We start from the raw sequence: 24,403 nt of genomic DNA on the forward strand, positions 1-24,403 counted from the left end.
GGAGTGAGAGTCAGGCCTAGAGACAGGAGGTCCTAGGTTCAAACCCGGCCTCAGCCACTTCCCAGCTGTGTGACCCTGGGCAAGTCACTTGACCCCCATTGCCCACCCTTACCAATCTTCCACCTATGAGACAATACACCGAAGTACAAGGGTTAAAAAAAAAAAACAAAAAAACAAAACAAAAAAAAAAAACAGTGGTCATCAAAATAATATGGTACTGGCTAAGAGACAGAAGGGAGGATCAGTGGAATAGACTTGGGGTAAGTGACATCAGCAAGACAGTCTATGATAAACCCAAATAGCCCAGCTTTTGGGACAAAAATCCACTATTTGACAAAAACTGTTGGGAAAATTGGAAAACAATATGGGAGAGATTGGGCCTAGATCAACATCTGACACCCTACACCAAGATAAATTCAGAATGGGTGAATGACTTGAATATAAAGAAGGAAACTATAAATAAGTTAAGTGAACACAGAATAGTATACTTGTCAGATCTCTGGGAAAGAACAGATTTTAAAACCAAGGAAGAGTTAGAGAAAATTACAAAATGTAAAATAAATGATTTTGATTATATCAAACTAAAAAGCTTTTGTACAAACAAAAACAATGTAGTCAAAATCAGAAGGGAAACAACAAATTGTGAAAAAATCTTTATAACAAAAAACTCTGACAGGGGTCTAATTACTCAAATATACAAGGAATTAAATCAATTGTATAAAAAAATCAAGCCATTCCCCAATTGATAAATGGGCAAGTGACATGAATAGGCAATTTTCAGATAAAGAAATCAAAACTATCAATAAGCACATGAGAAAGTGTTCTAAATCTCTTATAATTAGAGAAATGCAAATCAAAACAACTCTGAGGTGCCACCTCACACCAAGCATATTGGCTAACATGACAGCAAAGGAAAGTGGTGAATGTTGGAGGGGATGTGGCAAAATCGGGACATTGATGCATTGCTGGTGGAGTTGTGAATTGATCTAACCATTCCAGATGGCAATTTGGAACTATGCCTAAAGGGCTTTAAAAGACTGTCTGCCCTTCAATCCAGCCATACTACTGCTGGGTTTATACCACAAAGAAATCATAAAGAAAAAGACACGTACACAAATATTTATTGCCGGGTTCTTTGTAGTAGCAAAAACTAAGAAAACGAGGATATGCTCTTCAATTGGGGAATGCTGAACAAACTGTGGTATCTGCTGGTGATGGAATACTATTGTGCTCAAAGTAATAATGAACTGGAGGAATTTCATGTGAACTAGAATGACCTCCAGGAATTGATGCAGAGTGAAAGGAGCAGAACCAGGAGAACATTGTACACAGAGACAGATACACTGTGGTAAAAGCGAATGTAATGAATTTCTCTACTAGCAGCAATGCAATGATCTGGGACAATTCTGAGGACTTATGAAAAAGAACACTATCCACATTCAGAGGAAGAATTATGGCAGTAGAAACACAGAAGAAAAACAACTGCTTGAACATGTGGTTTGATGCGGATATGATTTGGGATGTAGATTCTAAAGGACCACCCCAGTGCAATCATCAAAAATTCGGAAATAGATCTTTACACATGTAAAAACTAGTGGAAATGCGTGTTGGCTACAGGGGTGGGAGTGGGGGTGGTATGTGGGGTGGGTGGAGGGGAGAGTAAGAACATGAATGATGGAACCATGGAAAAATTTTCTAAAATTAAAAACTTAAAAAAAAGAAAGTATAGTGCCAAGGAAAGTGAACTTATCCACAGCATTCAAAATTCCTCCATTTGCTGTAACAGGTGATTGGAGAACTTCTGTTTTCTTAGTGTTAATTGTCAGGTCAAAATTAGCACAAGTGGCAGAAAACTGATCCATGCTCTATGATATCTCAGTCTTAGAGGTTGTATTGAGTGCACAGTCATATGTAAACAAAAAGCTGTGCACCAACTCTCCTTCCTCTTTAGTCCTAGCCTGTAGTCTTTTCAAGTGAAATATATATTAATTATTATTAAATATATTTAAAAACATCAAATATTAAATATATTAAACATATATATATTTTATTAATTAAAAATAAATTCTGTCAGTGAAGTAGCTGACCTTGGTGCTGTTTTCATACTCACCGAAGACAACCAATAACTTTGCTGAGAACATTAAGTGAAAAAGTGTGGGTGCAATCAATAGTTTTACTTCACTCCATTGATGATTAGGAAAGTGCAACAACATTATCTATTATCTAGAACCCACACCAGGATGCTATCATGGAGCATGCTATCATACAACACTGATGAACTCCTGGCAACAAAATTTTGCCATGATCTTCCACAAGCCGTGACAACTGACAGCATCAAAGAGGCCTAGGTCAAATAAACATATGTTATGTTCATATCTTTGTTTTGTTCCTGGCATTTTTCCTAGAGTTGTTGAGCAGCAAGTACCATATTGATGATCCTTTGGCTTTTTCTGAAGTCATATTGGCTCTTGGGTTGGTGACCACTTTCCAAATGAAGATTCAGCATATTAAGGAGGACTCTGGCAAGAATCTTGCCAGCAATGATTAAAAGAGAAACCTTTACACCCTGTTGCAGTCACAGGACAACTTATTTTCTTTTCCTTTATCCTGGGGGACAATGGAGGCATCCTTGATTTCCTGGGTCCTCCTCTTTTCCCCTCAAAGGCCTTGACTTTAATAGTTTTAGAAATTTAAATGCTCCAAATGTACATAATTGTAATAAATTGGGTAATGGCTGAACAAGTTGTGGTATATGGTTATAATGGATGTAATGCAAAAGTTGCAAGAGAGGGTTTTGCTCTTGCAGGGGGCCAACTGAAAATTTCTGGCAGTTGGAAGCTTTAGAATTCTGGGAGAGTTGAGTTGGTCCCTGAAGCTTGAGCAGAGTGGAAGGATCAACCAGAACTCTATTTTGGCTTTCGATTTGCTTTGGCCTGTGTTTGTTTTTAGATAATTTGAACCTAGCTAATTTCTCTGGACCTCTCCCTGACCTTCTCCACATTATTTCCCTGTTTTTCCTTCCTGTTTTCCTGGGGCTCTGGGAGGCAGGGTGGCTTTTGGGTTTTTAGTGAAAAGACTTTGTGGGTTTAGTTTTCCCCAATAGGCAAATAGGACATCCTTGAATTCAAACTATCCCTTTAGTATACCTTCTACATTAAAAGCAGCCAAATCTTCCTCAGCTGAGAGAGCAGGTTCTCTCTCAGTCTAACCCATTCCTGAGACCCTCCCCCACCTTCAATTTCTCCATAGCAGTTGTCAGAAATCCTGAACCCCTCTCTCCTTGAGAATAATCTTGAAAGATTAATAAAACCCTTGGTTTCCTAATCAAACCCTCTGGAGAATCTTTGTATTGAAGAAACTAGGCAAGGGCGAAGGGGAAAGAATTATTCTCTTTTATTTCCTTAGGGAAACTGGAGACATTCATTTTGGGAGGAAGTAGTTGCCCAATGCTTCCTCCTGAATCCCTTCAATTTCACTGACAGGGAGGAGCCTTGTGATTCCTCCTTTGAGGACTTGAGAAACTGACAAGAAAGCCCTCAAGTCAGATTCAAAACACTTCTTTCTGGTCCTATTCCTTGTGTCTGTAAAAGTATCTTTCCTGCCTGGAAGGGTTCAGCCTATTACCCCAATATCCTCTGTCTCTAGCCTGAGTGTCTAGTCTGTGTCAGCTACCTCTCCTGAATACCTCACCCTGTATCCTTACCATCAAAATACCGTCCTGTCCATTCCTCCCTAAACTCAGCCATCCTTTTCATTCCTCTCCTATCACCTCAATCACCTTTTACCCTCTGTTACTCAGCAAGGGAAGGAGATCACACCCTCCTAACTCTAGTGTAACCCCCATTTTAGCTATAACATGGAATACTACTGTTTCATAAGAAATGACAAACAAGACAATCACAAAAAACCTAGAAAGACATATGAAGTGATGCAAAGTGAAATGAGCAGAACCAGGAGAATATCATAGATAGTAACAGCATTAAAGATGATTGATTTAACTATTATCAGCAATACTAGGATCTAGGACAACTTCTAGGAACTCATGAGAAAAAAAGGCTATACAGCACCATAGAAGGAACTAATAATTTGAATGCAGATTGAAGTTTACCATTCTTCATTTTATTTCCTCCATGAATTTTTCTCTACTGTAAGAGGTATATGTCTTCTTTCACAACGTGACAACCATGGAAATATGTATTGTATAATAACATATGTATAACATATCATATTACCAGCTATCTTGGAGAAGGGAAGAGATAGGAAAGAGGGACAGAACATGGGGTTGAAAATGTCAGAAAATGGTTACTAGAAATTGTATTGACATGTAAAAAAAAGAAAGCGCAGTCATTTCAATTTCTTGTACACTTATTTAGTGTTGTGAATTTTAAATGCTAAATTTTAGATTTTCATGCTAACAAAATGGGACGTCCTGTCATTATACATTGAGTTTGAGACAATTTCTTTTCTAAAAAATTTAATATTTTATTTCCCCCAATTACATGTAATAATAATTTTTAACACTTGTTTTCCAAAATTTTGAATTCTAAATTCTTACCCCCTTCCCTTCTCCTCCTTGAGACAATAAATAACTTGCCATAGGTTATATATGTGTGATCGTGCAAAACATGACAGCATTGGTAATGCTGTGGAAGAAGACTAATACAAAACAAAACAAATTCAAAACCATGAAAAAAAATGAAAAACAGTATGCTACAAAGATTTCAATCTGCTTTTTTATGTTTAATGGACTCCCTGCCTTGTAAATCTCTGTTGGAATTGAATTAACACTAGGTTCTTTGCCATAGGAGAGGAGTCTAATTGCATTCCCTTTAATCTTCAATTAGTTTTTGGACTCCTTTTCTGCTGCTGACAAACATGCCCAAGTTTGCGTGAATTATTCTTAATAAACCCTCTATAAATCCTACTGTCTGCCAGATTTCATCCTGTTTCCCTTTGCCTTCTCAACAAAATTCTTTTAAAAAAAGTCTTCCATTAGTTCTACTTCCTCTCTGCTCCCCCTCTTCAAAATTCTCTGCCATTTTGTTTCTGATCACATCATTCAACCAAAACTGCTTCTCCAAAGTTATCATAGTGCTTCATTATCAAATCTAATAGCCTCTTTTTGATCTTCATGCTTCTTTACCCCTATGCTGCATACGACATTGTCCCCTCTTGGTTTTTGTGACTTCTTTTGGTTCTCTTCTTATATATCTGACCACTCTTCATCCATACCAAACACTACTAGTGGGTAACTTCCAATATTCTTTCTTCTATTCTTTTGTCTGCCTATATCCTCTCATTTAGTGATCTCATTTGCTCCCATGGGTTCAATTATCATCTCTATGTAGGTGATACCCAGATGTATATATCCAGTCTTAAATTTTTCTCCTGAGCTTCAATCCTAAACCATTAATTTCCTATTGGACATTTTTGAACTGGATGTTCCATAGACATCTGAAACTCAATCTGTCCCAAACATTCTTTTCTCCCTGTATTCTCTTCTTTTGAACTTCCCTACTATTGAGGGAATCACCATCTTTCCAGTCACTGAGGTTCTAAATACCAACGTCATCCTCAAATCTGATACCAAATCTTATAATTTCTTTCTTGGCACCATCTGTTGAAAATGTCCCTTTCTCTTCACTCATATAGCTACCACCCTAGTTCAGGCTCTCATCACCTTTTAAATGGACAATATTCTGTGCCTTTTTTTTTTAAACTCTCACCTTTTGTTTTAGAATCGATACTAAGTATTGGTTCTAAGACAGAAGAGTGATAAAGGCTAGAGAATAGGGATTAGGTGATTTGCCCAAGGTCACACAGCTAGGAAATATCTGAGGTCAGATTAGAATTTAGGACCCTGGGGACAGCTGGGTAGTTCAGTGGATTGAGAGCCAGGCCTAGAGACCGTGGAGGTCCTAGATTCAAATCTGGCCTCAGACACTTCCCAGCTATGTGACTCTGGGCAAGTCACTTGACCCTCATTGCCTATCCTTACTATTCTTCTGCCTTGGAGCCAATACACAGTATTGACTCCAAGTCGGGAAGGTAAGGGTTTAAAAATAAAAAAAAGAATTTAGGACCTTACGTCTCCAGCCCTGGCTGTCTAATCACTGAGCCATCTAGTGGCCCCATAGCTACTATTTTTATTTTTTTTTTATTACTAAAATAATCTTTTATTGTTCTGAATGCCTGCTGCAATAGTATTGGGAAAGTGGGGTTAGAATTTATTAATGATTTGTGTGTGATTGATCAGGAGGGTGTTGAGGAATGTTGATCCACAAAAATGTTTACCTACTATTTTTTAAACCCTTACCTTCCATCTTGGAGGCAATACTGTGTATTGGCTCCAAGGCAGAAGAGTGGTAAGGGTAGGCAATGGGGGTCAAGTGACTTGCCCAGGGTCACACAGCTGGGAAGTGCCTGAGGTCAGATTTGAACCTAGGACCTCCTGTCTCTAGGTCTGGCTCTCAATCCACTGAGCTACCCAGCTGCCCCCTTAAACTACTATTTTTTTTATAAAAAGTATTTAATTAGAAAATATTTATGAAGTACTTGGCATGTTCCAGGCACTGGCACTGTGTTAAGCATCACTTTATTAAGCATAAAGAAAAAAAGCCTATCACTCAAGGAGCTTATGGTCTAATGAGGGAATGTACACAAGATGCATATGCACACACACACACACACACACACACACACACACACATATACACTTTTTCATTAAAATAGACGAGATAAATATAGAATAGAGGGAAAGCAACCTTAGAGGGAATGGCACAAGGAGCTGCGGGAACCAGGAAAGGGATCCTGAAAGAGTGGGCATACTTACTTGAGGTGAGTCTTAAAGGAAGCCTTTGATTCTAAGAGGCATAGGTTGAAGTTAAATATTCTAGGTATGAGGACCTGCCAGTGAAAAGCCATAAAGACAGGAGACAGAGCCTCATTTATAAGGAATAGCAAAAAGGCCACTGTGACTGAATCACAGAGCAGAGTAGTGTATAAGAAGATTTGAAAGGTAGAAAGTGGTTGGGCTGTGAAGAGCTTTAAATACTAAATAAGGGACCCCATATTTGATGTTGGAGGTAATAAGAAGTCACTGGTATTAACTGAGCAGAGCACGGATATGACCAAACTTTGTTTTAGGAAAATCACTTAAGTTTAGAATAGAGAATGGTTTGGAGTGAGGAGACACTTAAGGAAGGGAAATTTGTTAAAAGGCTATTCTTGCAAGGCAGCTTGGTGGCTCAATGGATAGAGATTCAAGCCTGCAGATGGGAGATCCTAGTTTAAAATCTAGCCTCATACTCTTCCTACCTGTGTGACTCTGGGCAAGTCACTAAACTCTAATTACCTAGTCGTTACTGCTCTACTGCCTTGGAACCTTACATTTAGTATCAACTCTAAGACAGACAGTAAGTGTTTTTAAAAATGGCAGAAACTTCCTGCTTTAAAAAAGGCAGGTTCAACTGACATTGTGGTAGTAATAGAATCATTACTGATTATGACAACCCACAGGTCTCTGATGATGACACTAACTTGGACTAGCATTTTAATATAATACTTTCAAGAACTATGGGAGGGGGCAGCTGGGTAGCTCAGTGGATTGAGAGCCAGGCCTGGAGACGGGAGGTCCTAGGTTCAAATCCGGCCTCAGACACTTCCCAGCTGTGTGACCCTGGGCAAGTCACTTGACCCCCATTGCCCACCCTTACCAATCTTCCACCTATAAGTCAATACACAGAAGTTAAAGGGTTTAAAATAAAAAAAAAAAAAAAAAAAAAAAAGAACTATGGGAGTAGAAACACAGAAGAAAAACATATGATAGATCACATGGTTTGATGGGCATATGTCTGGGGATTTTGGCTTTAAATGATCACTCTATTGCAGATATGAACAATATGGAAATAGATTTTGAATAATGATACACGTAAAACTCAGTGGAATTGCTTGTCTGCTCAAGGAGGGGGGAGGGAAGAGAGGAGGGAAAGAACATGAATCATGTAACCATGGAAAAATATTCTAAATAAATAAATTAAAAATACCCCACCCCCTTTTCCCTGCCAAAGAACTACACCTTATAATAAAGGATTTTGGCTGGGAGCAAATAAGTAAAATTATTATTGGATATATAAAAATATGGCATACATATAATTCTAGACTCATGAACATCACACATCTGCAAATGAATGGGAATTTGGGGGCAGGGAGGGGAACAAATGAAAGCCATAATTTTTTTGAAAGGATTTGAAACTATAGATTCACTCCTCTCATTAACCAAATACATGAAATTCCTTAGAGGATGAAGTAGCAACCCTAAACTTATCATTTCCTGTCTTGGCTGGCTGTTTCCTGTTTATAAGAGACAAGTTATCCTTTAGGGGAAAGGATGTTGTTTATTCAAACTATTAGGGGGAAAAAACTCTGGAAAACAAGAGTAGGATGAATGTATCCAAGCTTTGAAAGTTATATATTTGGATAAATTATGTTAGTGCATTCAAGAGAGCCAATAAAATGGCCCCAAATCTCAGGTTTCTACTCAGGCTACAGGCAACCAGTTGTCCAGGGCTGGCCTCTGGGAAAGTGTGAAGCAGGCTAAGATGCCTCTGGCTCTGAGGTAACCAGCAATTGATATCTCCACACTTCTCACGCCCTCCCTGCTGTCTGCTCCCCACTAGCTGAATTTCCTGTTTTTCTTAGACAACCACTCCATGTACTAGATTTTTTTCCAAAAGCTCACAATATTGTCCCACTGATAATGCAAATAGCTGGACTTCTGTTTCTTCAAGGTGCTTCTTTCTGAAATGAGTTCATTTGATAAGCTGTTCCTGGAGAAATGTTAATGGGTTCATGCTTTGCTCTTCCCAGATAACACATTTTAGTTCTCCTAAAGATAAATTGCCATAACCTAAATAAATGGTTTTAATGGTGGGTGAAAAATTTGGGCATTGGTAGAACTTTAGACATCTTAATAATGACACAAAAGAAATGAAATGATAAAGACAATAGTAGCAATTAAAATAAAAATGTCAAAGCTAATAATTCACATTTATGTAGGGCTTTGCAATTTAGAAATTGTTTTTCTACCAACTTCATGAGCTAATTGAAGACTGAAGGGATTAAGTGACTTCAGGACGAAGTGACCAAGAGTTCAAATTCCATCTCTGATGTTTCCTACCTGTGTGAACTTGGACAAATCACCTAATTTCCTTGGTCTTCAGTTTCTTCATCTGTAAAATGAGAGGGCTAGACAAGAGAGCTTCTGAAGTCCCTTTCAAATCTGGACTTATAACTCATGGAAACCTCTAATGTTATCAGTTTGAATACTCATCTGGCTGTGAGTCATTTACTATTGGGGGAGCATGTTTTAAAAACTTTTTTCTTCTTACCCCGTGATTCTTCCCATTTGCTCCAGGGACTCCAAATCCTAGACTCTGGGAATCTTTCATCATCTACCATACTTCTGATTCTTACAGAATGAGAAATACATTGTAAAGGGAGCGCTGAATGCCAACACCACTGCAGGGTTTCATTAGGCTTCAAAGTTGTGGTATAATTTTTCTGAAAAGTAAAGAAATAGAAAATGGATATCAAAATCATTGGACCTTCTGAACCAAAGCTGGACTAGAATAACAAAGCTCTATACTGAACAATAAAATGTTTATTTCTCTGGATCAAAAAAGAAAAACAAAAGCTGTTGCTGATCATCTTAGCAAACAAATGGATTGACAGGCTCCCCTCCTGATGGTGAAGATGAAAAATGCTAAGATGAGAGAAAAAAAGGTCCAAGACTTGCCTGACAAGGCTGTTGACCAATCCGTAACAGGTTTTAAAAACAATTTAGAATAATTATAAATCCATTCTAATTTGTTAACTGTCAGAAACCTATGATTGCTGATAGAGTTTCTCTTGTAGGGATGCCTCAGAATCTAAGGAAATGGTCAGAAGATATTATCCAGAATGCAGCTGTCTGCTGAATTTGTGAGAGTTACCATCTCCCAGGTCTTGAGAGTAACTACCCAATGGGTAGGACCTTTAACATTTTACAGAACAGATCAAGGCAAAAGTAATTCCCATGGGACACCTGACATACCCACCCACCTTGGCCAGATTCTCTGTTCCACTTCTGCTCTGTTCTCCTAAGAGAAGCCCATCATCTGGCTCTCTTGCTCTCCTTTTTATAAATTCCTCAGATGTCCAGCCACAATATAAAGATCAGTCTAAGAAGAGCAACCCATAGGAAGTAATTTGGAACCATGCCCTTCAAATCACTAAACTGTGTATATCTTTTGACACAACAAAACCTCTGCCAGACTCCTTGTCATCTCCAGGATCAGTATGAAATTTTCTGTTTGACATTCAAAGCCCTTCATAACCTACTCCCTACAACACACCATTCAAGTCTTCTTACATCTTCTAACCTCATTCTTACTCCCAACCTCTATGTACTCTATGATCCAGGGTCATTGCATTCTTTTGCTGTTTCACAAATAAGACACTCCATCTCTGGGCTATGGGCATTTTTCTGCCTCTCTCCCATAACTGGAATCCTCTCCTTCCTTGTCTTCACATCTTAGTTTCCCTGGCTCCCTTCAAGCTAAAATCTAGCTAAATTTCCACTTTACACACATACGCCCCATCCCACATATATTTATTTACACTGTTCTTTGCATGTTGTCTCCTCATCAGTTTATGAACTTAAAAAAAGATTTTTGCTTTTCTTTGTATTCTCAAGACTTAGCAGTGCCTAGATGATGCTATTAAACTGTATAATATACAATATATACAAAATACGATATACAATAAAGGGTACACTATAGCCTTTGATCTAGTAATACTGTACACCATAAAGAACCAAGAAAGAGGAGAAAGAACCTAATGTATTAAAATATTTATTGTAGTTTTTTTATAGTGGTAAAAAACTGGAAACAAAAGTGGTATCCATCAGTGAGAGACTAGTTGAATAAATGCTGGTAGTACAGTATAGTGTTTAGAATACTATGGGGCTACAACAAATAACAAAAGGAATGACTTCAGAGATACTTGAGAAGTGTGAAAAGATAAAAATTAATATTACCTCTGATTTCTACTGTTTTGATTTTATAATCCAATTGATTTCATGCAGTATTGATTTTTATAATCCTTTGCGTCTGTCTGAACTCACCTCACTCTTTCTTAGTCTTTCTTAGTTCAAGTTTCTTAGCTCAAGAGAATTTTGTTATTATTCCTACAGTTAGCTCTAGAATGTCTGCTTGTTTTCTAATAAACCCCAACTGGCATAACCTGATGTCACCTTCCCCATCGCCCCCAAAGATGTCCTCTGTCTTTGTCCTTGTGCAATAAAGGAGATCAAGGCTGGTAATTATGGTCTCCTAACAAAGAATACAAGAGGCAGATGAGTACCATAAAGCAATTAATATTCCTCAATTGTTAGAGAAGGGGCCTGGTTAGCCACACTTAAATGCCAACCACTTTTCCCAATGTAGCCAGTTATAATATTCTAACTACCTACACCCACCTCCCATTCCTACTTATGTCAATACAGAGTATACTCCCCTCCTTTGCACTGAGGTCACTGGCCTTACTGAAGTGGCCTGTCTGACCTGCTTGTGACTAGTGAGTGACTTAATAAACTGGTATTGCCTAAAATGTGTACCTCGTTTACCTTTATGATATTTACTTACCACAAAAAATTTGTAGGAACTGATACAGAATGAAGGACCCTTCATTATGCTATGAATGCAGACCCTGAGTTGTTGAGTATTTTCTGGAATTGAGAATTCAGGACTAATACAAGATCCCATTACTATATCTTTCTGAAATTTATTTTCCATAAGGAGAAGTTGTCATGAATTCTAATTTTCAAAAACAAATATTTTCAAACTATGTATCCTGCTTAGGTAGCCTGATTAGTGGATACAGAACTGGCTTTAAGCTGGGAAAATCCAAGTTAAGGTCATAGTCACAGGAGACATATCTAACACGGTCCTTTTGGGATAACATTCCTAATTCAGACTATTAATTGAATTTTTTTGGAAGTTAGACAAGAATTACTTAGAAAATCACAATACCAAATAAAAGGTCTTGAAGTTTAGAAAAATAAATCTAATGAAATAATAATGATGGGCTTCTTTTTTCCACTCCTATTTTTTCTTATCCATTAGCTAATTCAACTGTACAACAATATTTTAAATTGTATTAAATTCTTCTTTTCTTTGCTCATTTAAAATTTTTGATAGGTTTTTATCTGCGTCTAGGTGTGCATGAAAATATTTGTTTTTGAAAATTAGAATTCGTCATTTCTCCTTATGAAAAAATAAACTTCAAGAAGATACAGTAATAGGATCTTGTATTAGTCCTGAATTCTCAATTCTAGAAAATACTCAACAACTCAGGGTCTGCACTCATAGCATAATGAAGGGTCCTTCATTCTGCATCAGTTCCTACAATTTTTTTGTGGCAAGTAAATATCATAAAGGTAAACTGAGGTACACCAGAAAACACTCAATAGTTCAGGGCCTGCATTCATAGCATAATGAAGGAGCCTATAATTTAGGAACAAGATCGAAAGGTTTAAGAGCATCTGGGGAAGGGCAATTGGATTGAGAAGGGGCTTGAATCTATTTCATCTGAAGATGGGTGAGAAGGAACTTGGGACATTTGGCTTGGAGAATGGAAGATTATGGGTAGGGGACATGATAGCCATGATTAAGTGTTTGAAAAGTTGTCCTGTGGAAAAGAGGATTCAGATTTCTGTGGTGGTTGGCCACTAGGGGAGCAGAAATAAGGAACAGAAGTTGCAAAGGGGAATATTTAGAGAGGATATATGGAAAAGTTCTCTTAACAGTTAATCTTGTGCAAAATTTGAATGCAAAGCCTCCAGAAGGTAGTATGTTCCACTTCATTAGAGGTCTCCAAGTTGAGCCCATATAGCTACATACTAGAAATATCACAGTGGAGATTCTTTTTTAGGATTTGGATTATACTAGATGGCCACTAAAATCCTTTCCAACTCTAAAATCCTGTGATAATCTGAAAGTAATAATGTGGGAGTGCCAGTATGGAGAGCTAGTTGCTGTCAAATGAACTCTGAAAGCTGAACATTGCTAGCATCACAACATTATATAACCCAGGAAAAATGTTGGAGGATAGTTTGAATTACCTGAATTAATAAAATGGATAATCCTCATTTAATGAATAATTGCTTCCCTTTATTTCAAACAATAAGATATTTTAAAAAAAATTTCCTTAAAATCAATGAGGATAATTTAGTGTAGGCAAACATCTAGAAATAGACAATGAGCTGGGCCTAGAATTGGATAGCAAGAGAAACTGGGCTTGATTATACGTGGCAAATTGCACAATACTTTTAAAAATCTCAAACCACTCTGCCATAAAATCCATTTCTTTAATGTTCTAAATGTTCTATGTGTATGTTCTAAGGAATAAATTCACAAAGTAAACAAATAAGTGCTTTATCATTTCATCTAGTAATTTGAAAAAATAATTTCTTCCTAGGAGTTGATCATTGTCTTTTGTTTTTAAACTCTTATCTTCTGTCTTAGAATCAATACTAAGTATTGGTTTCAAGGCAGAAGGGCAGTAAGAGTGAGGCAATGAGGGTTATGCATCTTGCCCAGGGTCACATAGCTAGGAAATGTTTTGAGGGCAGATATGAACCCAGGACTTCCAGTCTCCAAACCTGGGTCCCTATCTATCTAACTTTTCCAAAGCAATTCACTGTTATTCACTGGTAATACAATTAGAAGTGAGAAAAGGGCTTTCAATTTCTGGGAAATTAAATTTGCCCAAATTGCATGAAAAATACTAACTGCACTGGGACTATTAAGTCAGGATCAAAAGCCCAAATGTAGTTCACTTGAAACAAATAATAAATAAATAAGGATTTACAAGAGAGATAAATTAAAGGAATTCACCATAGCATTTCTTTAATGCAAAGTCCCTTCATGTACCTAAAGGGCTAAATTTCTAAAAATTTGGTTTCCACAAAAATTTTCAGAAACATTTCTGTTGGGAAGTGTAGCTGGGCATGTTTCTTTTCTATATTAGGTGTACTCATGTTAGAGGATGGAGAATTGAGTAAGAGCATATCCAAAGAAGGGCTTACAAAGTGGTGAGAAGAGATCATGCCATAGAAGGAGTGATTGAAGAAGTGGAATTTTAGCTGGGAGAAGACTTCTTGGCAGTGGTAGAAGAAGGGGAGGTCATGCATGGTGAATTCTACCTCACTGGATGTCTTTAGGTAGAGGCTGGATGACCCTTTGTCACCAATGTGGTAGAATCCTTTCATTTATTAATGGATTATTGGTTGGACTAGCTGGCCTTGGAGAGTCTTTACAATGGCAAGATGCTACAAAGTAGGTTGCTGCACGTTACTAACTGACTTCTGTGAAAGAATCAGTACATAAAGATATCAAATATCTTTATTTGAAACAGATATAAAGGATATCAAGAACCTATACAACTGGAAAGACCATTCATGTGCCAAGAGATAACATATTAATGGCCTGAATGGGGCTGCATGAGTGTCTAAAAAAATTAAGGGGACAAGAAAAAGGCCTTCAGCATATTGAAAAGATCTTTTTTGGAAGATTAAAAGAAAGATATGAACAGGAATCATATTGAATGAGAAAGCATGGATGAAGTGGTTTCTTCATTGGTGAAGGAAATGGTTCTAGTGATGGGATTGTAGATCCATGAAATTATCTAAACTGGGTTCAAGAAGAGAATTGGGGTGGGAATGGAAAGAGGATTTTCTAGTCTTTGTGCCCATGATTGGATGATCATTCTTAGCCCCTCTAAAAATCAGTAACCATATGCCTATTAAGTGCCTGGTCCTAATTACACAAAGTGAAATGGTCCTTACCCTAAAGAAGCTTAATTTTCAACACAAAGATTACATATAAAAATATGTCTTAGATATATCCAAAATATATACAACTTGGTTTACTGGGTAGAGATACTAGATTTTGGAAAAAATACAAAAGAATTCACATAGAAGATGGTGCTTGGGCAGATTTTTGAAAGAAATGAGAAATTTAAAGAGATGAAGAAAAGGGATCACAGATGGGGACAGACAATAAATAGCACAGAAGCTGAAGATTGGAATATTTTGAGTAAAGAATAGCAAGAAGGTTATTGGAGGCTCATGGAGTTCAAAACTCAAAGGTGGAAACTGGACTTGCTGGTCAGGAGACATATTTTCAGCCCTACAGATAAGTTCCCTTACCTTTATGGTCATCCTCCATTATCCAGATTCAAAAACTAAGTGTCATCATCTATTCCTCATTCCCCATATCCAATCAATTGTCAATTCCTGTTAATTTGGTCTTTGCATCTCTCAGACATGCTCCTTTCTTTCCTCTGACCTGACCATTTGCTGTGGTTGCCAGCTCTCATCACCTCAAGCCTGGATTATTTCAACAGCCTTCCAGATGGTCTCCCTGTCTCAAATCTCTCCCCACTGCAGCCCATCCTTCATTCAGCTACCAAAGCTACTTTTCTATAGTGAAGGTCTGTCTGACCATGTCACCTCCTACTCAATAATTCCCAGTGGTTCCCTATTTCCTCCAGAATCATATCTAAAAATGTGCTGCTTGGCTTTTAAAGCTCTTCATATTCTTACCTTTTCCTGCCTTTCCAGCTTCCTCATTCTTTGTTCCCCATCCACAGTCTACAGTCTAATAGCACTTCACCTCTTTGCTGTTCCTCACACCTGATACCCCACCTCCCATCTCTCTGGTCTTTTACTTGGGGAATAAACTGACTCTTCCCCATTCTGGAGATGTTCTTTTTTCTCTTGTGCTTCAGAACTTCCTTCAAATCTCAGCTAAAATCTCACCTTCTCAAAGAAGCCATTCCTGATCCACCTCAATGCTATTGCCTTCATTCTGAGATTACTTCCAATTTACCTTGTATTTTGTAAGTGTGTAATTGCTTACACGTTGCCTCTCCCATTAGAATATGAATTCCTTGAGGGAAGAGACTGTTTTCCCCTTTACTTTATATCCTTGGCACATAACACAGTGCCTAGCACATAGTAGGTGCTCAATAAATATTTATGACCTTGAATCATTTCAATCAGTTTTGAGCCCACCTAACTGAACTATTATTGAGTTTATGTCTATCCTCATCCCCAAGTCTCTCAAAAATATTTGGCTGAATTTTAGATAGATTCTTTCAGCATTCTAGGAGGCAGAGTGACATTGAAGAGAATGAGCAACTCCCTTACCAATCTCCTCATCTATGTGACTCTTGATTATTCAATTATTTCTTTCCTGCATGGTGGATGCATCATTCTCCTTGGCAGCAAAAGAAAAAGCTAAATTAAGACTCAAATAATTCTACTTGGGGCATCTAGAGGGGCCAAGGGCACTGTGCCTAGTGTCAGCAAGAGTTAAGTTCAAATATGGTTCCAGACACATACTACCTTTGTAACCCTGACCAAGTCACTTTACCCTCAGTTTCCTCATTTGTAAAATGAGGTTGGAGAAGGAAATGGCCAACCACTCCATTATCTTTACCAAGAAAACACCAAATGGGATCATGAAGAGCCAGACACAACTGAAACTTTTATTGAGTTTGACCTTCCTTTTAACTAGTCAATGTTAGGCGGCTTGATTTGAAAATCATCCCCTTATTAATACTCACGTATTTCCTTCTTATTAAGCCATAATTATAATTATGTCTTTTGTCTTCTTTTGGGGGGAATATTGTTAGGTGCTGGTTATGACCAGCTTTATTCTTGAGCAAGGATGTGAGACATGTGTGAGTGTGTGTCTGTGTGTGTATGCAGTTTGGAAGTAGATAATAAGCCTTGGGACATTTTTCATTTCTTAATCCTGAACCCTATTTTCCAACAAGATTTCCCTCTCTCAACAATGCTATCCACATTGAGAGAAATAATTTTGTGGGAGTAGAAACAGAGAAGAAAACCATATGATTTATCACTTGTTTATATGGGTATATTTGGGGTTTTGGTCTTTTATTACTTTTTTGATTTCTTGATTACTCTATTCCAAAAATGAATATTATGGAAATAGGCATAGAGTAATAATACATGTATAATTCAGCAATTGCTTCTCAGCTCCGGGAGAGGAGAGGGAAGAAGGGAGGGAGACAATGTGAACCATGGAACCATGGAAAAATATTTAAAAATTAAAGAAAAAGCCCAAACATGGAAAAAACAAAAACAACCCCCCTACAATTATTTCTACATGTAATTGTATAAATAATTAAATAATAAAAATTAAAAATTTCAAAAAAAAGATTTCCTTCTCTTTTTACCCCACTCCTTTTATTGTATCATATTCCTGCTGAAATGGTGGAGTGGCACAGAGGATAGAACACCAGGTCTGTAGTCAAGAAGACCTGGGTTCAAATCTAGCCTTAGGCACTTATAAACTCTGAGTCTGGACAAGTCCATTAACTTCTGTCAGTGTCAGTATGCTCAACTCTAAAATGGGGTTAATGAGAGCACTTACCTCACAGGGATGTTGTGAAGATCAAATGAGATAATATTTAAGTGCTTTGCACAGTTCCTGACACATAGTTGTTGCTTAATAAAAATTTATTTACTTCCCATCCCTGGGAAGTGAAGCCATCTTTTATCAACACACATGTTGACTCAGCCAGAAGAAACTTTTTTAAGTTCTTTATGAAGTTTCCCTGTGTCTTCGTTATAATAGATGTTTATGCTAAAATTGCAATTCTCTTCTTGTTAATTTCTTTTTCTTTTTAAAAAATAGCCTTTATCTTCTGTCTTAGTATCAATGCTAAGATAGAAAAGTGACAAGGACTAGACAAGCTAGAAACTGTCTACAGCCAGGTTTTCTTAATTCCAGGTCTCGCCATTGTGCCGCCTCACTGCCCCTAGTTTTTTGGTTTTATTTTAGTGAATGCTGGCTATGGTTTAATTTAGAATGAAAATGCTGACATGAACATGAGTTGTACAAATCATTCCAGAATGCCCCCCTCTGCCCTGCCCCAATTGAAAAATCTCCAACATTTAAAAATACTTACGTTCTCAACAGGGTTGGAGTTTGCAGATCTTCTGATGTCTATTTGGAAAATCATTTTTAAATTCAATATATAAGCAGGTAGGGGAACAGTCCATTCTATATGCAAGCACTGCTTATTAGAATGGATAGAAACATTAACAGATTCAGGAGGATATTGTAAATACTCAGATAATCCTGAAAAAGAAATGAGTTAGGAGAAAATTATTAGTCAAGCACGTGTAAATAGTTACACAAATTAAACTGACTATTTCTGCTCCAGTGAGATTAATTATCCACCTCATTTATTCTTTCATAAGAAATAACTACTCATTTCTTAAAACTGAAAAATAGTGAAATGGCACAAAAGGACCTATTGAAAGGCAAATTTCAGTTTATTTGGTAATTTGGAACAAGAAAGACTAATAACTGGGAAACTGCAATTGTTAAGACTTTTATACATTTGAAAAGAGAAAATCAGAATGTATTTTTTTGTTAGAATTTTTCACTTTACAGGTTTTAAGGAGATATGAAATGAGGACATCTACTAGGATGGTGTGGTTTAATGGAAAAAACATGAGATTTTCCATCAAAGTTGCTGGATTCGAATCCCCAGATCTTTTACATACTCACTTCTTTGGACATTGCTTCTTCCACTTCCCAGAACCTCAGTTTCCTTATCTATAAACTGAAGGGGTTAGACTTGCTAATTTATAAGTCCTCTTCCATTTGTAATAGTCCAAAGAGCATTTAGATGTCAATACATAGATTTCTGCACCATATTTAACACCTCTACCAGTCCTATGTATCGAACACTAACCTAGGCATTACGGGAGATATAAAATAAGGATAAGAAAAGGTTCCCTAGCTGGGGAAATGAAACAAACACACACAAAACCACTAGAGAAGGGCAGCTGGGTAGCTCAGTGGATTGAGAGCCAGGCCTAGAGATGGGAGGTCCTGGGTTCAAATCTGGCCTCAGACACTTCCCAGCTGTGTGACCCTGGGCAAGTCACTTGACCCCCATTGCCTACCCTTACCATTCTTCCACCTATGAGTCAATGCACAGAAGTTAAGGGTTTAAAATAAAAAAAAATAATAAAAAAAATTAAAAAAAAACCACTAGAGAACCATCACATACTTGAAGATTAAATGGTATGGTACAAACTATACATTTTATAGGCAATCCTAGGACCTAGTTGGAATAGATTTTAAAGATCATCTCATCCAACTCCCTTATTTTATATTTGAAGAAAGTGAGACCCAGAAAGCTAAGTAAGTTACTTAAAGTCATGCAGGAAGTAAATGTTTAAAATACAATTGGAGTTAGGTTTTTTAGACTCTAATCCATTTAATGGACTGGAAGAGTGGGAGTCAGACACTGGAAAATAATCTGGAGTCTTTCCCATGCTGACTCCAGAGCCAGCACTCTATCTATTATGGCATATTCTAGAGATATAATTGACAAAAATGGGGCATGGGATGCAGCTATGTGTCTCAGTAGATAGGTAGGACTAGAGATGGGGAAGGGGGTCTGGGGTTCAAATCTGGCCTCGAATATTTTCTGGCTGTTTGAACCTGGACAAGTCACTTAATCCCCATTACCTAGTCCTCAGTGCTCTTCTGCCTGAAAGCCAATACACAATTTAGATTCCAAGGCAGAAGGTAAGAGTTTTGTTTTTGTGAGGAGAGGTGAGGGAGAAAGAAGAAACAAGGGAAACTCTGAGGTTAAAACTAGGAAAATAGTATTGTCCTCAACATGAGAAAATTTTGGAGGAGGGGCAGGATTAGAGAAAGAAAGATTGGTTCAGAAATGTTGGGTTTCAAATGCTGAGGGAACACGGGTAAAAAAAAAATTCAGCAGCCATTTGGTGCAATGAAATTGGAATTCTGGCAAGAAATTAGGGATAAAGGGATTTGAGATTCACATACATAGAAATGAGATTATAAGAGAACCTTGGAGAATACCCAAACAAAAAGGGTAAGAGATGGATGATGATCCAATAAAGGAGATTGAGGTCAGATGAGTAGGAAAAGAATCAGGAGAGAACAGTGTCAGAGAAGCCAAGAAAGGAAATTTCAAGAGTAAGGACTAGCCAAAAATGGAGGCGCTACGCAGTCACTCACATTCATAATTTTTTTTTTTTTTACAAAAAATAGCAAGCATTTATTTGAGGCTCCCCTATGAGGATGAACACCATTTAAAAAACTGATATAATAAACTTTATAGAAAAATGATATATTTTTTCAATCAGCTTAATCATTTTATGTCAGACTACATATACTTTTCACACCTAATTAGGCTAATTCAAAAACTTTTTTCATTGCAAGGTTACTGTTTTAAGCTTATAGTTTATGAGTTACATAGGTGTGAGCCTAATGTTACAATCTCAATAGAGGTTTACTAAATGTACATTCATAATTTTTGTAAATGAGACTTCTAGACTGTTTCCTCACTTCTAGGTCAATGTCTGAGTGCTGGAAATATGGGGTGGGGGAAGACAGTCCTTACTCTCAACATTTAATGGAGGAAGACACACAAAAGGAAGTTGAAAAAGGGAGAGAACAGTGATTGATAGTATAATAAACTCAGTCTTCTTAGATTATGCTGTGTTAAATCTCATTGGTGAATGTGGTTTAAAATATTTTAACTCACTGATTTTCTTTTTTAGTTAAATTTAGTTTTAGTTCAATATACTTGCAACTTAAGGCTCGAAACAAGGAATAAAAAAGATTTGTTTCAAAGCATGGGTCCAACACCAAAGGATGCAAAAATAAAACCTTGAAAAGCAGTTTTTTCTTCTAAAATGCCTTACTATGGCTATATATCACCCTGAAAGAAAGGTTTTCTTTTTTTCTAAAGATGGCCCAGGATTTGAATAAAAATGATCTGACCAAAATTCAATAATCTGATGATAAATAACAACCTAGTGTTTTTCAGTCTAGTATTTTTATCCTATAAACCTAAAAATCATCAGACAATTAGCTGTGAATCCTCAGTCTTGGGACTGGTACTGAAAGGGGTTGGTTAGTACAAAGGAGGGCTCTCACTGGGAAGGAAGTCTCTCTAATTTTTTGGCTAAGCCCAAACTTCACCACTCTTACTCTCACAAAGCCTGTGGCTTCATGCCATCTAAGCTTGTCTAACAAGACTGTAATTAAAATTCAACCAGAGATGTTCCCAAGAAGTGGAGAAACGCTTCCTATTGTAGTGTAGAATGCTTTTTTTTTTGGTCAGCATCACCAGAGAAAACAGGGGCCAGCATAGTATGGATATGTTTCTCCTAAAGCTATTCAGAGCCTAGCAGACAAGTATCTGCTAGTCTACAGAACAGACTCTGATTTCCTGGCAAGCATGGGACTGAGCCCTCATTTCTAGCAGTTCCTGGACCGTCCACATAGCATCTTTCATTCAGCAAGCATTAATTAAGAAGGGTATGTTAAACAAGAAGGTATACTTGGATAAGCACATTTCATCACTTGGTCTTGAGAAAATGTCCATTTTAGGTACTTAAGGGAGAAAGATACAAAGAAGACAAGAAGATCATAAGAATAGGTGGAGTCTTTAGCAAGAGCATGAGATTGGCTTCCCATCTCTGATCCCAGAGCTAGGAGGCTACAATTATTACTAAGGTTGGAAGTTTCCAGTAAGGGGAGGCAAAGAAAGGGTGGTGTTGCTAGAAAACAGGCAGATGGGAAAAAGAGGTGTGTCTACAGCAGACAGCTTGTCTAGAGAAAGGCTGGATCCAGAACACCATGCTTTTTTTGAACTCTACCATTTTTATCTGATTAATTTGCACATGTCAATCAGAGGTTAAAGTATAAAAATCCAAGTATTATTTACTAAGGAAAAAATGTGAAGTAGTTGATGAGAGCTAGAGAAAGGAGGAGATATTCTTCTCACCAATTCCATCCCTCAAGTATGGAATAATCATTCTCTCCACCAATAAGGACATTCTTAAGCAGATACCCAGACTTGACCCTGGTTTAGATTCCTGTGTTCACAATGGGTTGTGGCATATATATCCAGAATAGTGCTGTTATCAGCTGATAATTAGCATTTAGCATTTATCTAGTATGTGATTCTCTCAGGTGTTCTGGGTATCAAAAACCTGGTAAGATATTTCCTATGTACACTTCTCAGCTACATCTGGGAATTGGAAACTGGATGTAGTAACTCTGATAAAAGTACAGATAATCACGATTGTGGTTTGAATGTTGTCCAAGTCCCCCCAAAAATGGTTTTCTAGACCCAGCCTTTCTTTTGACAAGCTGTCTTTGTTCTACTCACCTCCAAGTTTCACCTGTCTGCCCTTTCTCTAGAGCCTGCCTCCTTCCTAAACTTCCCTTCCTCTTGCTCAGAATCTTCCATATTGGAAACTTCTAGGCTTGATGATAATTGGTTCCCCCAAGCCTATATGTTATATTCAGAAGTGGAAAACCCATTGGAAACTTCTGCTGAAGACCCTGTCTATTCCCAGTCCCTTTCCCTCAGTGTCCATTTTTCATATGCTGGCACAATTCTGTTGTGTGGGTCAATCCAGGTATGTCTTCACAAAAGCAGGAGGTAGGACAAAAGTCTGGCACAACCTTGGCACGGTATCAAGAGAGCTGTCAGACTAAATCACCCATCCTGTTCTTCTGCCTGCTGGGACCTGAGGAACTTTACTTGAAGCTCAGACCCCTCCTCCTCACCCTGGCTTGTAACTCAGCCACACCTCTGGCTGAGTGACAGGTGTATCTTGCTTTTCTGGAGAACTGATTATATCCTTATCTCTTTGATGGCTGTGATCCAGATGTAGCCTTGGCTACCCAGCCTTCCCTTATTTCAAACCTTCCCTCTCATGAGTTAAAACACACCAAAGAAAGGCTTATTGCTTTTAGCATCACTGGTCAGTTTGCTCCTGCTGAAGAAAGATCCATGTCCTTAAAAAGTAGCTACAATAGACAAAGAACATATATTTTAAGTGTTAGGGTAAGGGGTATTTGTAATGCAAGTTAGAAATCCCAATTCCTGTTCTCAGCCACAAAATGCTCCAAAAGCTGCTAGCACCAAGAAGCCATGAAAAGTAATATTCTCTTCCCAGGGTGTATAAGAAATCTATCTATTAAAAGAAAAAATAGGTAGGGTATTAAAATAGTGTTTTAATCAAATCTATTGCTTTCAATTAAATTTTCATAGACTTCTAGGAGGAAAAACTGTGCCTCCTTTCCCCCAAAATACTTATTTGTGTAGGGGGCAGCTGGGTAGCTCAGTGGATTGAGAGCCAGGCCTAGAGACAGGAGGTCCTAGGTTCAAATACGGCCTCAGACACTTCCCAGCTGTGTGACCCTAGGCAAGTCACTTGACCCCCATTGCCTACCCTTACCAATCTTCCACCTATAAGTCAATACACAGAAGTTAAGGGTTTAAAATAAAAAAAATACTTATTTGTGTTTCCTTTATTTAATCATATCAATTAATGATAGACAAGAATACACAAAGAAAGAAGGAGATCTGGAACCAGCAAGGCTGAGAAAAATTTAACTTGACAGACTAATAAAAATTATCAAGTCCCCAAAAAACTGTTCAAGGCCAATTAAAGAACTAGTCTTACTTTATATAACATTTGGGCATGTTTAAATTTTTTTAACCCTTAACTTCGGTGTATTGTCTCATAGGTGGAAGAGTGGTAAGGGTGGGCAATGGGGGTCAAGTGACTTGCCCAGGGACACACAGCTGGGAGGTGTCTGAGGCCAGCTCTGAACCTAAGGCCTCCCATCTCTAGGTCCGACTCTCACTCCACTGAGCTACCCAGCTGCTCCCCATGGTTAATTTTTTTAAATCCATTTATGAGGATATTCAAAGAAAGCCACTGCTGGAGAGGCACAGGAAAAGTGGCAAATGCTTCCATCTATTATTGTTTTCAGCAGTTTAAATTGAAGTAGTAGGAAGCTGAACTAACATAATTTGCAGTAGAAAATACGCCCATAGCTGCTCTAATACACAGCCTCTCTTCACCCAGAAAAATGTGATGCTCTCTGGCATGCAATATGGCATAGCAGAATGAGACCTGTGTTTTGGAATCAAAAGACTTGAGTTGGAGTCATGTTTCTATGTCTTTCAAGCTAGATGGGTGAATCATTTCACTTTTACCATTCTTAATTTGGTCATCCATAAAATGGGTATGAGAATTGGTACAGTGGAAAGAATGTAACATTGGACAAATTACTACCTACATACCCCACTGGATTTAGTTTTGTCCTCTACAATTATACTATAAGCAATGATTAAATAGATTATTTCAAAAGGACATATAAAGACTCATATGAATGGTTGCAAAGTGAAGAGAGAACCAGGATAAGATTTATAATGCCTATATTATAAAAATGAGCAATTCTGAAGG

At 37.6% G+C, this 24,403-nt stretch overlaps 1 protein-coding gene across 1 annotated transcript in view; it reads right to left on the reverse strand.

The window, feature by feature from the left end:
• OSMR (oncostatin M receptor) overlaps positions 1-24,403 on the reverse strand; it is an 84,268-nt gene that overhangs the window by 56,471 nt on the left and 3,394 nt on the right. Inside the window, exons 3-4 of the mRNA XM_044681362.1 lie at positions 18,043-18,215; positions 9,390-9,561 (exon numbers count right to left, since the gene is read on the reverse strand). Coding sequence (XP_044537297.1) covers positions 9,390-9,561; positions 18,043-18,215 — 345 coding nt within the window. The remainder of the gene's footprint in view (positions 1-9,389; positions 9,562-18,042; positions 18,216-24,403) is intronic.

Source organism: Gracilinanus agilis, chromosome 1 (assembly GCF_016433145.1).
Source record: "Gracilinanus agilis isolate LMUSP501 chromosome 1, AgileGrace, whole genome shotgun sequence".
NCBI classification, from domain to species: domain Eukaryota; kingdom Metazoa; phylum Chordata; class Mammalia; order Didelphimorphia; family Didelphidae; genus Gracilinanus; species Gracilinanus agilis.